This window comes from Alligator mississippiensis, chromosome 3, assembly GCF_030867095.1.
Source record: "Alligator mississippiensis isolate rAllMis1 chromosome 3, rAllMis1, whole genome shotgun sequence".
Taxonomy (NCBI): domain Eukaryota; kingdom Metazoa; phylum Chordata; order Crocodylia; family Alligatoridae; genus Alligator; species Alligator mississippiensis.
In genome coordinates, this window is record NC_081826.1 from 280,625,313 (window position 1) to 280,641,362 (window position 16,050).

A 16,050-nucleotide genomic window follows, 5' to 3' on the forward strand; every position below is an offset into this window, starting at 1 on the left:
AGCTGCAGGGGTGGTGGCCCCTGCTGCAACCACGACACCTGTCAGCTGTCGAAGAGATGGGTGCAGGGGGGTTCTGGGGCCCTGCACCCCTAGCTGCTGACAGACAAAACTCGTGCCATGGGTGCTTATGGGACTGACTGTCTGTCTTGGGTGGGGGAGACACTACTGCAGGCCTGGCTGCTAAGCTACTGTGTTACCAGTTACCAATCAATCATGATTCACTCAGGGACCAGCTCAATACACAAGACCTAGCTAATGTAGCCAGTTAATTGCCATCAATTAGCACCTGCAAAACGAGGCTAAGGAGAGGAAAGAATCAATACAAACAATCAATTGGCCCAAGACAGACACAGTCAGTCCCACAAGCACCCATGGGAAGAGTTTTGTCTGTCAGCAGCTGGAGGTGTAAGGCCCCAGAACCCCCCTGCACCGATCTCCTTGACAGCTGGCAGGCTTCGTAGCCTCAGCAAAGGCCACCATCCCTGAAGCTGTCACCCCACTACACCTTAGCACACGCAGTGTCACCCATGCCACGAGTTTTGCTTGTCCTCAGCTTGAAGTGCAGCTCCCCCCTGCACAGATCTTCTTGAAACTTGGCAGGCTTTGTGGCCTCAGCAAGAGCTACCAGCCCTGCAGTTTTGACCCCCCTGTGGTGTAACGCATAGACATGACAGGAGTTTTGCTTTCAAGAATTTGGGGTACAGTTTCCCCAAAACCCCTGCACCAATCTTCTTGAAACTTGGCAGACTTTGTGGCCTCAGTAAGAGCTACCACCCCTGCAAGTTCTATCCAAATAGGACAAAAAACAACAACGTTATAGATATTTCATTGTTTCCCCCCTATGCCCTATGGCTGGATCTCCGAGGCAGCTCCGAAGCTTTGGAGCCTCTTTGGCCGGATTGAGGTGGAAACCCGGTCCAGAGCTCCAGATGAGATCACTGCCATCTGAAGCAGCCAGGTTCAAAGCCAGATCAGATCGCTGGCAACTCGCACAGGTCTATGTATTATTCCCCCCGTCTTGGTGTCATCTGCAGACTTGATGAGGGTGCACTCCATCCCATCTTCCAGGTTGTTGATAAAGATATTAAAGAAAACCAGCCCTAGGACCAACCCCCGGAGCACTCCTCTTGATACTGGCTGCCAATTAGAAATTGAGCCATTGACAATTACCCTTTGAGCCTGATGATCTGGCCAGTTTTCCATCTTACAGTCCATTCATGTAACCCATACTTCCTTAGCTTGCTTGCAAAAATGTTCTGAGAGATTGTATCAAAAGCCTTGATGAAGTTAAGTATATCATGTCCACTGTACTCTCTATAGCCACAGAACCAGTCACCTCAACACAGAAGGCAACCAGATCAGGTAGGCATGGATTGCCCTTGTTAAAACCATGCTCCTAATCACCTCCTTCTCTTCCAAATGCTTAGAAATGGATTCCTTGAGGACCTGTTCCACGATTTTTCCAGGAACTGAGGTGAACCTCACCCATCTGTAGTTCCCTAGAAACTTATTCTTCCCTTTCTTAAATATGGGCACTATTTTTGCCCTTTTCCAATCATCCAGGGCCACTCCCAATTGCCATGAGTTTTCAAAGATAATGGCCAGTGGCTCTGCAATCATATCCCTCAGCATGCTCAGACTACATGGACTTGTACACATGCAGCTTTTCTAAGTAGTCCCTAACCTGTTCTTTTGCCACTGTTGGCTGCTCACCTGCTTACCAAAATGTACTGCCAGGTGCAGTAGTCTGGGAGTTGACCTTACCTGTGAAGACTGAGGTGAAAAAGGCATTGAGCACTTCAACCTTCCAAATGGAAGCTGGTATCATGTGCTTTTGCAAAGATTCAAGGAGACACATATTAACTTCTGAAGAGCCACAGGTTGGCCACCCCTGTGCTAGAGGATAGGCTGGAGATTCAGGATGACCTAGAGAGGTTCACTAGGTGGGTGGACCAAAACCTGATGACATTCAACATAGAGAAACGCAAGGTGCTCCACCTCAGGAAAAAGAACCCACACCATACTTATAGGCTTGGAAGTACTACACTCATTAGCACCATGACCGAAAGACACTTGGGGGTCATAATTGATTACAGGATGAACATAAGCCACCAATGCAATGCCACAGCTGGCAAAGCCAATAAAACTCTGGCTTGCATCTACCAATGCATCCCAAGCAAGATGCAAGAAGTCATCCTTTCATTTTATTCAGAATTGGTGAGGCTGCACCTGGAGTACTGCATCCAATTCTGGGCTCCAGACTTTAAATAGGATGTGGAGAAGCTTGAGAGAGTCCAGAGGAGAGCCACACACATGATCAGAGGTCAAGAGAACAGGCCTCATGAGGAGAGGCTGAGAGGCATGGGGCTCTTCAGCCTGGAGAAGAAAAGGCTCAGTGGGGACTTGGTGGCAGCCTATAAGTATATAAGAGGTGTGCATCAGGAACTGGGAGAACATCTGTTCACCAGGGCACCCCAAGGGAAGACAAGGTCTAACAGTCACAAACTGTTGGAAGACCGTTTTAGACTGGACATAAGGAAAAAGTTCTTTACCATCCAAGTCTTTAGAGTCTGGAATAGACTCACCCCATAAGTGGTGCAAGCACCTACTTTGCGTATGTTCAAGAAATGCCTGGATGCTCACCTTGCTAGGGTCATCTGCCCCAGTTGACTTTCCTGCTCTTTGGACAGAGGGCTGGACCTGATGATCTCACAACGTCCCTTCCAGCCCTAACGTCAATGAAATCTCACTACTGCCTCTTCAAGGGGCGTAGAGCCTAATTTTGTGTGACATAGGGCACATCTACATGTACATTTAAGTGCAACTAAATTTAATAGACGTTAAGCTAATGCTCATTAAGTGATTTTTGGCAGGTGTCTACACTTGCAGGACTTGGGGCTAAAGTTAGTTCCAAGTCTCTGCAGCCCTGCCATGTGTCCCTGTGGTCACTGTGGGGAGCTCCAATCTCTGGCCACATGGCTTCCAGCTCTTGGCAGCCATGTTGAAGCCAGAGTCAGCTGCCAGCACCTAGCAGCCATCTGGTAAAATCTGATCCCTGGCTAGCCCCTTCCCTGCCCAGAAGCTGTATGTCCAGCTCAGGAGCAGCATGCAGCAGTGCCCTCCTTGCCTACCCTGCATGCCTGCACCAGGGCTGCTCCAGCGTCTGCCCCTACTCCTGCCCCTGCCAGCAATGCCAGTGCCCTGCTGCTCCAGTCCAGCCTCTGCCAGTGCTGACCAGTGCCCCACACTCCTGCTGGTCATGGTTCTGGCCCTGCTGGCACCAGGAGGTTCCCCCCAATCCAGGCCCCAGGACAGCCATGCACTCACCAGCACGGCCCAGGGCACTGGTTGTGGGAGGACCTGGCTGACCCCCTCCTCCTGCACTCCCCACTCCAGCCCGCCTGCCCCACCATCCACACACCCCCTATCCCCTGTCAACCCCCAGCACCAGTGACATGCACATGGGTGAAACAAAAAATACTTTACTACCCTCACAATGCCCATCCCCATCCCTCCCCCCTCAACCAACAGAGCCCCTCCACCACCCTTCCCACCCACCAATAATAAAAAAACCCACTTACAAGTCAGAAACTATATGCAAGGGAAAAACTATACACAAGGGGAAAATGATATACAATATTTACAATATTTTGAGTCTTCAAGCCCAGAGTGTGGGGTTGTGGGTGGGGGAATGGGATGCTAGGGAGCAGGGCCCCAGATCAGGGGCTGGATATTCCCTGGGGTGAGGCTTAGGCTGGCACCCCTAGTGGCAGGGCAGATCCTGCACTAAAGTTAGTTCTAGGTTGTGTCTACAAGATGCGTTAATGCATATTAAATAGTCAGGCCTAAACTTTATACCTGCATTTGCAGGTATCAAATGTAGTCGTGATTAGCCTACATTAATATGCATTGAGGGCATTCACGTTTAGATGCACACTAGAGCTGTGCAAAATTTTGCCCAATGTTTTGTTTCAAAGATGTTTCAATGTGTTTCAAGCTCGAAACAGTGAAATCAAAATGAAGCAAAAGCCTTTGAAACAGGTTCAAAATTAAGCAAGGGCACTTGAAACATTTTGAAAGATTCAAAATGTTTAGAATTTTGAAGCCAGGCTTACTTGGCTTCAGTGCCAGTCCCAGCCAGCAGCACCAGCCTCCTGTCATCCAGCAGGTAGATCATGAGCTCACCTGCACCCCTGGGAGCAGTCTGGCACAGCCCCTGCAGCCCTCCCAGGGGTGCGGGTGAACCCACAATCTGCCCGCAGGCTCGCAGGAGGCTGGTTCTGCTGCCTGGGGCTGTGGCAGCCAGGGCTGTCCCTAGGGGGGCGTGAATCAGGGTGACTGCCCTGGGCCCTGTGTTTTGGGGGGCCCTGCAGAGCCAGGCCGAGTGGCTGTGGTGACTTTGCACCGCTGCCACCATCTTCGTGTCCAGCCACTCGCTACCTTCCTCCCCTGATCAGTGCTGCCACTGGTGGCAGCGGCAGCTTCTTTGCATCCAGGGTGCATGGGATCAGGGCAGGAGTGGCTCTCCACATGAGCTGATTTGCCCCGAGCCCCCACCCCACACCCTCCTTGGGTTGGCTCTGGCAGCAACCCACACCCAGTGCCGAGTGCCAGTCTTCCTGGTGCTGGGTGCGGGCTGCTGCCAGAGCCGACTCGAGGAGGGTGCAGAGTGCAGGGCTCAGGGAAAATCAGCTCATGCGGGGACCCGACCCCGCCTCGATCCCACACGCCCTGGATATGAAGAAGCCGCTGTCGCCATCAGCAGTGGCGCCAGCAGGTTGGTGTGGGGGGAGCTAGTGGTGGCAGCAGCAGCTTCTTTACATTCAGGGCGCATGGGATTGGGTGGAGGGCGGGTCTCCGCCTGAGCTGATTTGCCCCAGGCTCTGCACCCTCCTTAGGTCAGCTCTGGCAGCAGCCCACACCCAACACCAGGAAGATTGGCACCCGGCACTGGGTGCGGGCTGCTGCCAGAGTCGACCCAAGGAGGCTGCAGGGCCCAGGGCAAATCAGCTTATGTGGGAACCTGTTCCTGCCCCAATCCTGCTTGGCACGGCTCGTGCCAGGAAGATCAGTGCTGCCGCTGGCCCCAGCCAGCAGGCAGATTGGGGGCTTGCCTGCACCCCCCAGGAGGGCTGCAGGGGCTTTGCGAGACTGCTCCCAGGGGTGCAGGCCCCCGATCTGCCTGCTGGATGACAGGAGACTGGTGCTGCTGGCTGGGGCTAGGATCTTCCCAGTGCTGGGTGCAGAATAGCCTATAGGCAAAATGTCAAAACAGCATCAAAACAAAACAGAACAGTGCTTTCGAAATTAAGCAAAACTCGAAACGAAACACTGTTCTGTCGAAATGCAAGTCGAAGCAGAATGGTGCTGTTTCGCACAGCCCTAATACACACCCACAATTCGCATTAACATAGTTTAATGCACATTAATGTGACTCATGTAGATACACCCATAGAGTAAGTCATCCTAAAAACACATTTGGCATTTTGACACATGCTGCTGACTCAGCACCGGACTCTTTTTATTAGTGATATGTGTTAATTAAAAGCACCCGGTGCTGCATGAAATGCAGGTGTATAAGTGGCACAACACACGTCAGTGCTGAGAAAATGGCAGTTGTGTGCTTTAAACTAAAGCACATAGAATGTGTTTTAGTTTAAAGTGCATTGCCTGCCATTTTCTCAGTGCTGACATGTGCTGCACTACTTACGCACCTGTATCCGGGGCAGCAACAGACACATCAGTTACATGCTCCAGCTGACTTGATTAATCGATTAATTCAGTCTGCTCTGACGTACTGGATTTCCAGTGCGTTGGAACAGACTCACCAAATGTGTGTAAGTGTCCAGACACTTAATTGAGTCTGCTGGAACACAGAAATTGATGTGCTCTGGCAGCCTTTCATGACATGTGCATCAGTGTTGCAGTGCATCTCCATGCTGAAAAAATGGTGGCGGTATGCTTTGAAATAAAACACACTTTAGATTCATAGATTCATAGACATTAGGGGCTGGAAGGGACCTTGCAAGATCGAGTCCAAACCCCCTGCCATAGGCAGGAAGTCTGCTGGAGTCAAATCACCCCTGCAAGAGAAGCATCCAAATACCATTTGAATGAGTCCAGAGTCGGTGCTTGCACAACATCTGCGGGGAGTCTGTTCCAGGCCTTGTACACTCAGACCATAAAGGTTTTCCTTATGTGTAGTCTAAACTGTCCTTCCAGACGGTTGTGGCTATTAGATCTTGTTATCCCTTGGGGAACCCTGGTGAACAACTGTTCTCCCAGATCCTGCTGCACCCCCCTTGTACAGTTATAGGCTGCCACCAAGTCCCCCCTGAACCTTCTTTTCTCCAGGCTGAAGAGTCCCATGAGTCCCTGAGTTCAATGAGCTTGAGTTCAAAGTGCCCTGCTACCATTTTGTCAGCGTGGGGACACACGGTGACACTGAGACATGTGATGTGCGGGTACTATTAATTAGTGTGGCTTGCTAATTGAAGCACCTGGTGCCACATCCCATAGCACATGTAAAAATGCCCAGCATCCAGGAAGTGTAGCATCTTAGGATATGGTCTGGATGAGACAGCTTGCACCAAGAAGTTCTTGATGCCACACTTCCTAGACATACTATGTTCCCAGGAACAGTTACTCTATGTCACAGAGCTGGTTATGCCTCAAAAAATATTCTTTTTCTATATCCTGCCTTCCAAAAACAAGTTGTGTTTGGGGGGGTTTCAGAGCATGTTGTATGTGAGAAAATATGGTAATGTTTGTCCATAAAAATACATTAAGGTGGCACAGTGAGTCCCCTAATTGTGTTTGTGTATTTTGATAATCAGATTAGACCTTTAGCTGGCATAAAAGCAATTTAGCTTTTCTGAAATCGGTGGAATTATGCTTATTTACATCAGCTGAGAATCTGAAACACAGTATTTAAAAGATACACCAGGCCAATTTTTCTAGAACTTTCTGTAACTCACGCATAACTTCCGTTACTGTTTATTAATATAACATGGAGTGCAAAGTCATGCACTTTGGGACTAACAGCAATAGTTTGCTGTAAAATAGTAGTTCTTGTACTGGAAACAACAAGGGAAAAGATGGATGTCAGTGTACTGTTGATCAAAGGATGACCATAAGCAACTATTATGATGTAGCTTTGAAAAAACCTAGTGCAATTCCAGGGCAGAGTATATTCAGTAGAAACAAGAAAGCTGTCATAATCCTGTTCAGGTCAATGGTAAGACCCCATTTAGAATATTGTGTACAGCCCTGGTCACCAGATTTAAAAAAAGAAGGACCACTGGATGGTTAGAGGAGCAGAGAAACAATCTTATGAAGAGAAATTAAAAGAACTTGTCTTGTTTTTGTTAGCAAACTAAGGTTCAGAGGTGATCAGACTTTTTTTTTAATATATATATATATTGCATATATATTTATTACATATATATAACATGTATATACATTGAAAATATATGTATGTATGTATGTAATTATAACACATCATTTGGAGTAGAATTCTCCTTAGGAATTATCACACGACAAATTGTTCACGATAGGATGAGACAGTATTACCACTGGCAGGCCATCTCTAAGGCTATTTAGTGCTTCTTAGCATACACAGCTAATTAGTTTTCTCCTCAAGCATTCAACCCACTGTAGTATTTTCCACTGATAATTTTCTGACCGTCTGTATTTGCTGTTTCTTAGTGGTGCTTCACCCGTGAGTGTATTACAGTGGGCAAGAATCCAGAAGCAATTAATGGCGGATGGGGTACTTGGTCCTCCTGGTCCCATTGTACAAGGACATGTGGAGCAGGAGTTCAGAGTTCAGAGAGACAATGCAGTAACCCAGAGTAAGTCCGAGACACAATTTGTTGCCGTTTTGTTCAGTGTTTTTTGTGTGTTGTTTAAGGTCTTAAAGCTACTGCAGGGGTATTTATGGAAGTAGAGACCTATTTATATCTCACCACATAATCAGCAACTACTGCAGCAGGTTAATCAGTCAGCCGTATTCTTCCTCATAAAAACAATTTTATCTAAAATTTACCAGCCTGGTCTTTTTTAATCTTTATCCTGGTTTTCAGTCTTTCTTGTCTTCCATGGAACCTGTCACAACCCAAAGTTGTGAGTTTTTGTTTGTGTGTGCTTCGGCAACGCTAAATTATGTTCCCGCTAAAATTGCAGCTTCCTTGCATGGTGGAGTTCTCTGCTGCAGGAGGGAACTCCGGTGCAACGGGGAATTTCCCACCAAATTTGTAGCCTTCTTTGCATGGTGCATTTCTTTTGCATCTCAGAGATGCACGGTGCAAAGGAGTTCCCGCCATTTGTACAAGAGTTCGTGCCACATTATTGGGCAACTCTAATATATGCACACGTGGCGGCTAGCGATTGGCTTGCTAGCCGTATAAAGTGCTTGGGTGGCTTCCGCCCAAGTTGGAGAGAAATCACTTAGAGAGCGTGAAGATCTCCAAGCGCTGCGGATCCTCACGGACCCAACGCATTTCTTAAGCAGGCAACAGAGGTCTGAACAGCCTCTGGCCTCTCCCCGTCGCCGAGCGCAATCCTAGACGTATCCCTTTCCTATATGCTCAATTTTCGAACCCACGGAGCCTTAACAACTCCGGGGCCTGAGAACCGAACAGAGCCCACGGAGCTTCGACAACTCCGTGGGAAAGAATTGCCGAACCCGTGGAGCCTTACAACTCTGGGGCCAAAGAACCGAATTTGTCGTAGTCCTCCAACGAGGATTTAAGCGGAGCTGCACCTGGAAACTGTCCAGCCTACACCGCGACCATCTTGGGTGTAAGTAAATAATCTTTCAATCAACCATTACGCCTCTGTGACTAATTCTAGCCCGCGCGTGCCTTGCTGCCACGCGGTTTCCTCCGACCCCACGTGCCCAGGCTGCTGGCCACAGCCCGCGTGCGCAAAGACGGGCCCAGCTCGCCCCCGGCCTGCACAGAACTTAATTCCAGCAAAGAGAGAAAATGGTATACTTCACCTCCAGGATTACTGCAGATATCAGAAACATAATTTAACGATACTACTTTGAATAATAAAAATATTTTCAATAATTATAAGGAGGTAGAGAATATTCGCCTACTCCTCAGGGGTATTCAGTAGCCACAACTCACATTTGAACCTACATCAGTTTCTTTTGGAACTTCAGAAACTTTGGCTTTGGGTCTATTGCATCTAGATAAATAGGCATAAAGGAGATTTTTCAGAGACCATTTTTAAATGGAACTTAGGATCTTCAGGACAAATGTACAATTACACTATTTAGTGATAGGATGGATTTAGTGCTTGTGAGTTTACATCAGTTTATCTGATGTAACTATTTCATCTGTCCACTCCTAACCCACAGTAAGTCAATCTAAATTACAGTAATTTACCCTTGAACGGAACAGGAAGTAAATTACTGCAGTTTGGCTTCAGATATTGCAGAATGAAGCAAAGAAATGAAACAGGTGCACTAGTTTCAGCTACAAAGCAGTTTCTCACCCCATGAAGTATTTCATCTGTCCAGTTTGAACTCTGATTCAAAGTCGGTAAGATTTAGACTCAGTCACTTAATTCTTCTGGTTAAACAGCAAACAATACATATGAGTTCATGAGCTCAACAGTATCAGAGGTGGGTACTTGTGAAGTGCTAAGTGCATTTCATTCCTACTGACTACAAAGTTCATTACTTTGTTGTGAATGTACTGAGCCCCACATCTACTTGGATTTATCTGCTTACCCTGTCAGAATCTAAAAGATGTTACTGTCCAGTTGATGTGACAAGCAAATGGAAAGTTAAAATAAATCTCACATTCAAACAGACCCTAACACTTCAAAACTTCATATTTCACTTCTAGGCCACAGTTTGGAGGAAAGTACTGCACGGGAGAAAGGAAACGCTATCGCATGTGTAACATTAGCCCTTGTCAGGGAGGCATGCCAACCTTTCGTCAGATGCAATGCAGTGAGTTTGACACAGTTCCCTACAAGAATGAATTCTACCAGTGGATTCCAATTTATACCACAGGTATGAAGTTATGCCAGTTAGTGCGTGTTGTCCGTACAGTCAGATTCATGAGAGAGAGGTAGTTGCTGTGTAAAAGAAAATTATCTGGGTGACGGGCTAGCTGGCAGTGACTTAGCCCAGGGGTTTTGAAAGGGTAAAAGATGGAGGACTTGGGATTCCCTTTCCTCACCAATCTGGTAATGATTTTGCCCAGGGGCTTTGAAGGGGTAAAAGATGATTGGAGGATTCCCTTTCATCACCAATCAGGCCCCAGAGACTCACCCTCCATGTCCCCTGATTGGCCCGTTGGGTCACCTGGAGGGGGATAAAAGGGGCAGCATGGCTGACTCAGGGGAGACCAGTGAGGGACCACAAGGAAGGAGTTTCAAAGAGCTGGCAAGAGCTGGGCCACCAGGGTGGGAGCAGTTTCCCCAGAAGAGCCTGAAGGAGTGTGACCTGCAGGCAGCAGGTGGACCCTCAGCAGCGCGGTGTGCGGCCGGCAGGAGAGACTCCCCAGCTCCAGCAAGGATCTGAGCAGCAACTTGAGAGGTTCCCTGCTCTGCTTCCAGCTCCAATAAGAGGCCAGGCGGCTCGACATGAGGCCAGGGCTCCTGGAAGGCCAAGACCCCTAGCAGCTTAGCATAGTATCAGCACTGGTAGGTGTGTCGTAGAGTTTCTGCCTACTACGTGGGAGATCCTGAGTTCAAGTCTCAGCTGGGGTGACTTTGGGTGAGTGAGTTAACAGGGAGAAATTCTTGCAGTGGAAAGGGGCCATTGTGTTTTTCCCCTTTCTCCCCGTCCAGGTACCTAGGCCCTATATTCCTTGTCATTTGACATTTTGTATTTTGCGCCTTTTATATTTCACCAACCAGTATGGTTTGTTCTGCTGTTTGTGTTCTATATTTTGGTTAACCCTGTCTTTTGTCAACCAGATAAATATGTCTATGATTGTAAGTGTCTAACCTTTGTTGAATCCTGCTCCCTCGGGGTGTTGTAGTGTTGTCCCCTATACCCCTTGGTTTATACTGGTTATGTTCCCAGTACTGTTCTCTCATTAAAAGGTATATGGTTAAGTCCCCATTAGTGGTCTGGCTCTGCTCTATAGCGGGAGGAGAGTCCCTACACCTCCCACAGTGCTTGTGCACCTGCTTTGATCCCTTCAGTTGGAGAGGGGATACCTCTTGGAGTACTGCCCGAGTTACATCTGCACATGATATTTTTTATTTATGTCAGCAAAAATTGCTGTTTTTAAGAACATATGGATGCTGGTTGGAGTTAGAGTTTCTTTAATATACAGATGTTGCATGCACTATGGGGTTGATTCTGTATACTACTTTTAGAGTATATAGAAGACTTGAAGTAGGTGGAATTATAATGAAGCCAGTTCCAAAAGAAGAGAAGAGATTCTACTAAATAAATCCACCACAGTTCTGCCATGTGGCTCACCTTAAAATAAAGAGCAACATTGCTAGATGCTGTTTGCATTACTTATTACAATTAAATTTGCTTTTCAGTGATAGCACGAATGCAATTAGTGACCAGGAACTATCCAAAACCTATCCAAAGCCAATTACCATCATAAATTGTTCCTTCCTCCAAGGAAAAAAAGAAAACTGTTTAAAGGAGTTAAACTCAAAGACCACTATTTCAATCTGACTTTAGATCTCTTTTCTGTCAGTAGCATTTTCATCATATTTACTGAGTTTTATAATGCCTGACAGCTACAAAATGAGGCTCTTAAAATAGCACCTTCTGCCATACTCTCATCTAACAAACAAAGTATTGAAGATAGATACAGAATGAGCAATAGTCTAGAAATATGTTTTAACAAAGAAAATAAGACTGATTGTATATTGTATGAAAGAGTGTTTTCCTTTACAAAAATACAAAAAACTAAGTCATTGTCAGTGCTAAGTGCATAAGCCAAATCCAGAGACCAAATATAAAGATCATATTCTGAAATTTCTACCCATTTATGAAAAATGATATCCATTCCCTTTTGTTATGCACATGTATACATCTATTGTAATCTGAAGACAGAGTCTGTTCCAAATATCCACTTGTGAGCAGTGCTAATGGGACTTGGGGAGAGCAATATTTTGTCTTGTTTAACCTAATGCAGACTACATGCATATATGCTATACAATATGCTTTTAAGATACCTTATAATTCATCCTTATCACATAGGGGCCATGTTCTTCTTGATCTGCTGCTCACAGACTAGGAAGAATTGGTGGGGAATGTAGAAGTAGATGACAACTTGGGCAGCAGTGACCATGACATGACTGAGTTCAGGATCCTGAGGAAAGGAAGTAAGGAAGGAGAGCAACAGAGTAAGGACCAGGGTTTGAATTACACTTTGACTCCTGGGGGAATCTGTAAAAAAAAAAAAAAAAAAAAAAATTGGGTTGCCCATCACAATGCCCTAATAAAATTTGAGACCCCCCCAAGTTATGATTTTCAAGTCTTACAGGGGGCCTATTGTCTCTTATTGGGGGAACTCAGGCCCCTGAGCTGCCTCATAATTCAAACCATGGTAAGGACCCAGGACTTCAGAAAAGCAGACATCAGCTCACTCAGGGAACTGATGGGCAAGATCCCCTGGGAAGCCAGACTGAGGGAGAAAGAGGATTCGGGGAACTACAAACCAGTCAGCCTCACCTCAGTCCCAGGAAAAATCATGGAGCAAATCCTCAAGGAATCCATTTCTAAGTACTTGGAGGAGAAGAAGGTGATTAGGAACAGTCGACATGGATTCACCAGGGGCAAGTCATGTCTGACCAACCTGATTGCTGTCTATGATGAGATGACTGGCTCTCTGGAAGGAGACAGGGCAATGGATGTGATATACCTTGACTTTAGCAAGGCTTTTGATAGAATTTCCCACAATATTCTCACCATCAAGCTAAAGAAGTAAGGGTTAGATGAATGGAGTGTAAGGTGGATAGAAAACTGGCTGGAGCACTGGGCTCGAAGGGTAGTAATCAATGGCTTGATTTCTAGTTGGCAGCCGGTATCAAGTGGAGTGCCCCAGAGCTCGGTCCTGGGGCTGATTTTGTTCAATATCTTCATTAATGACCTGGAAGATGGTATAAAGTGCACCCTCAGCAAGTTTGCAGATGACACCAAGCTAGGAAGAGTACTAGATACACTGGAGGGTAGGGCTAGGATTCAGAGAGACCTTGACAAATTGGAGGATGGACCAAAAGAAATCTCTTGAGGTTCAATAAAGACAAATTCCAAGTCCTGCACTTAGGACAGAACAATCCCATGCACCACTACAGGTTGGGTGGGGGTTGACTGGCTAAGCAGCTACTCTGCAGAAAAGGACTTGGGGGTTACAGTGGACAATAAGGTGAATATGAGCCAGCAGTGTGCCTTTGTTGTAAAGAAGACTAACGGCATACTGGGCTGCATTGGTAGGAGCACTGCCAGCAAATTGAGGGAAGTGATTATTCTGCTCTATTCAGCACTGGTGAGGCCACATTTGGAGTACTGTGTCCAGTTTTGAGCCCCCTGCTATAGAAAGGATGTGGAAAAATTGGAGAGAGCTCAGTGGAGGGCAACAAACATAGCTAGGGAGCTGGGACACATGACTTCTGAGGAGAGCCTGAGGGAACTCTGGCTTATTTATTTTGGAGAAGAGAAGACTGAGAGGGGATTTAATAGCAGCCTTCAACTACCTGAAGGGGGGTCCAAAAGAGGATGGAGCTGGACTGTTCTCAGTGGTGGCAGATAACAGAACAAGAAGCAGTGGTCTCAAGTTACAGCAAGGGAAGTCTAGGTTAGATACTAGGAAAAACTTTCTCACTAGAAGGGTAGTAAACCCAGAAGAGATTACCCAGAGAAGTTGTGAAATCTCCATCCTGTTTGGTTTTTAAGACGTGGAGAGAGAAAGCCTTGGCTGGGATGATCTAGTTGGGGACCGTTCTGCTTTGAGCAGGGGGTTGAAGTAGAGGACTTTCTGAGTTCCCTATAACCCTAAATTTTTGTTGATTTCTATAGAACCAAAATGCTTTAAATAATTACCAAAAAAATTTTTTACATAACCTTAAGAACTTATGCAGACCAAGGTGAGCTGATATTGAGGGGTCTCCATCTTTGGTTGTACCTCCTCTTACCCACACCAGCCACCCCCACCACTGCTGGCCAGCCACTTCATTGTGTCTCAGTTCCCCTGGTCCAGCAAACGCACTGTTTCTCAGCTCTGCCCTGCTATATGCTCTGTGTCATGCAACGATCATATTGGTTCTCAGCCTTGTGCCCTGGCTATTCCTCCCCAGTCCCTCAGGCCAGAAAAGCCAGCAGGACGCCCCCATCTGCTGCTCTTAACCCAGCTCCCCGCCCTGTAAACCCATCTCAATTCACTGAGACACATGCAAGATTTTAGTCCTTTATTTTTTTTTTATATTGTTCACTCCTTTCTGTTTACATGACCCCTTCCCCCCACCCCCCTTCAAATAGTTTTTTCAGGATTTCTGTCCTCCCAGTCTCCAGTCTGGCTGTGGAGGGAGGGAAGCCCATGCTGGTTTCTCTGCCTCAGAGCTACATGCCAACCTCCCCACTCCTCTCCCACAACAAGAGGGAAATAGAGACTTGGCTCCTGTCCACACCGCTGCTTGCCAGTCCTCTAGTGACAAGTCACAGTCATGCAGGTCTGAAACAGCGAAGTTTTCACCTGCGACTGCTCTTAAACTACCATCTACACTTTTCCCAGAGCCTGACGAAGGGACGTTGATCCCGAAAGCTTGCAGAAAAGGACAATTTTCTTGCCATTTCCCAGTTGGTTTAATAAAAGGTATCATTTTGGAACCAAGAGTTCTAGTTTTCTGTACGTCTAAAAATGCCATCATTTTATGACATCACAGTGCTCCACAGATTTTGGACACTATATGGGTAACCTGTGACAAAACCAACAGACCATAGGAGTGGATAATTGTCCAGTAATTCAGGTATTTACTTTTCTTCTGCCTTTCTTCTTATGTAAGAAAACTGAGATTCCTCCTTCAGTTTGGTGCTCAAAAATCTCAAGATTAGCCCAGAGAGGTGACACCATCAGAGACACTTTCTCTTAATACTAGACATAGAGTTAGTTTCTTCAGCATTATCTAAAAAGGAAGTGAGAATGGAGACATATCTACAGAAAAAATAAAGGAAATCTTATGTATTTTCACCTGGTAATTGTTTTTTAAATTGGCAAACAAGTGGTGCTATGATGGATGTAATTAAACCAGGATAAAACATTTCTCACTTGGCATTAAATCTACCTGTTTGTGAAGGTGAGACACCCAGCAGCATTCAATTTACTTTATCTTCTTTAGGGGTGGGCAGAGTTAAATTGATCTAAATCTACTGTTTTCTTGGAGAATTTGGTTTCTTTGTATTTAGTGTAAGAACTGTTCTGAACTAATGGAATAAAGGCTAAAGAGGAAAATACTCATATAAATAACTTTCTATTTAGTCAGTCCCCACTGGAATCATGCTTCTTCCTGTAATCCTGGAAGATTGGCATTACAAAACTAACCTATGACAGGTTTCAACCATCTCATGGTAGTTCCCTACGCAGTAGGTTATAGAGGCACATTCCCTCTTGCTGCGCGGGTCTAATTTCATTCCCTCAGGCTGCGGAGGGCCTGAACAGAAGCCTCCACTCCTGGCCAAGTGCTCTAATAATGAGGATGTTATATGAAAGTGGGCACTATTACCATTGCACCAAAGAAGTGGCTGCACTCAGAAACAGGAAAAACCATTTTAAAGGAAGAGCAGAGCCTGGTTTAGGTACCCGAGTTCCTGAGAGGGCTGCACTCCTGTGTTTCCTGGTTCTTATTCTTAGCCTCCAGCCTTTCTCAATCACTCTCCAAAAGTACTTAAGTTTCTCCCTTGACTGTAGAGATGTCCTAGTGCTTAACCCTGATCAAATTGGATCATTTCTTTGGAGCAAGGCACCTATATTTTAAGCATTGCTACACCTAAGTATAGGCACCTGTGGAAGTAACCTGGCTCTAGCCCTTTATCTTCCCGTGCTTCAATTCTCCATCATA

At 46.3% G+C, this 16,050-nt stretch overlaps 1 protein-coding gene across 7 annotated transcripts in view; it reads left to right on the forward strand.

Moving 5' to 3' along the window:
• Nucleotides 1-16,050, forward strand: part of ADAMTS12 (ADAM metallopeptidase with thrombospondin type 1 motif 12) — a 353,569-nt gene that overhangs the window by 238,900 nt on the left and 98,619 nt on the right. For all 7 annotated transcript variants that reach the window (XR_002092999.2, XM_059725240.1, XM_059725239.1 and 4 more), the window contains 2 exons: nucleotides 7,708-7,853; nucleotides 9,861-10,030. Coding sequence is in view for 6 of the 7 variants with exons in the window: in XM_059725240.1 (XP_059581223.1) it covers nucleotides 7,708-7,853; nucleotides 9,861-10,030 (316 nt within the window). In the remaining variant the exon portion in view is untranslated. The remainder of the gene's footprint in view (nucleotides 1-7,707; nucleotides 7,854-9,860; nucleotides 10,031-16,050) is intronic.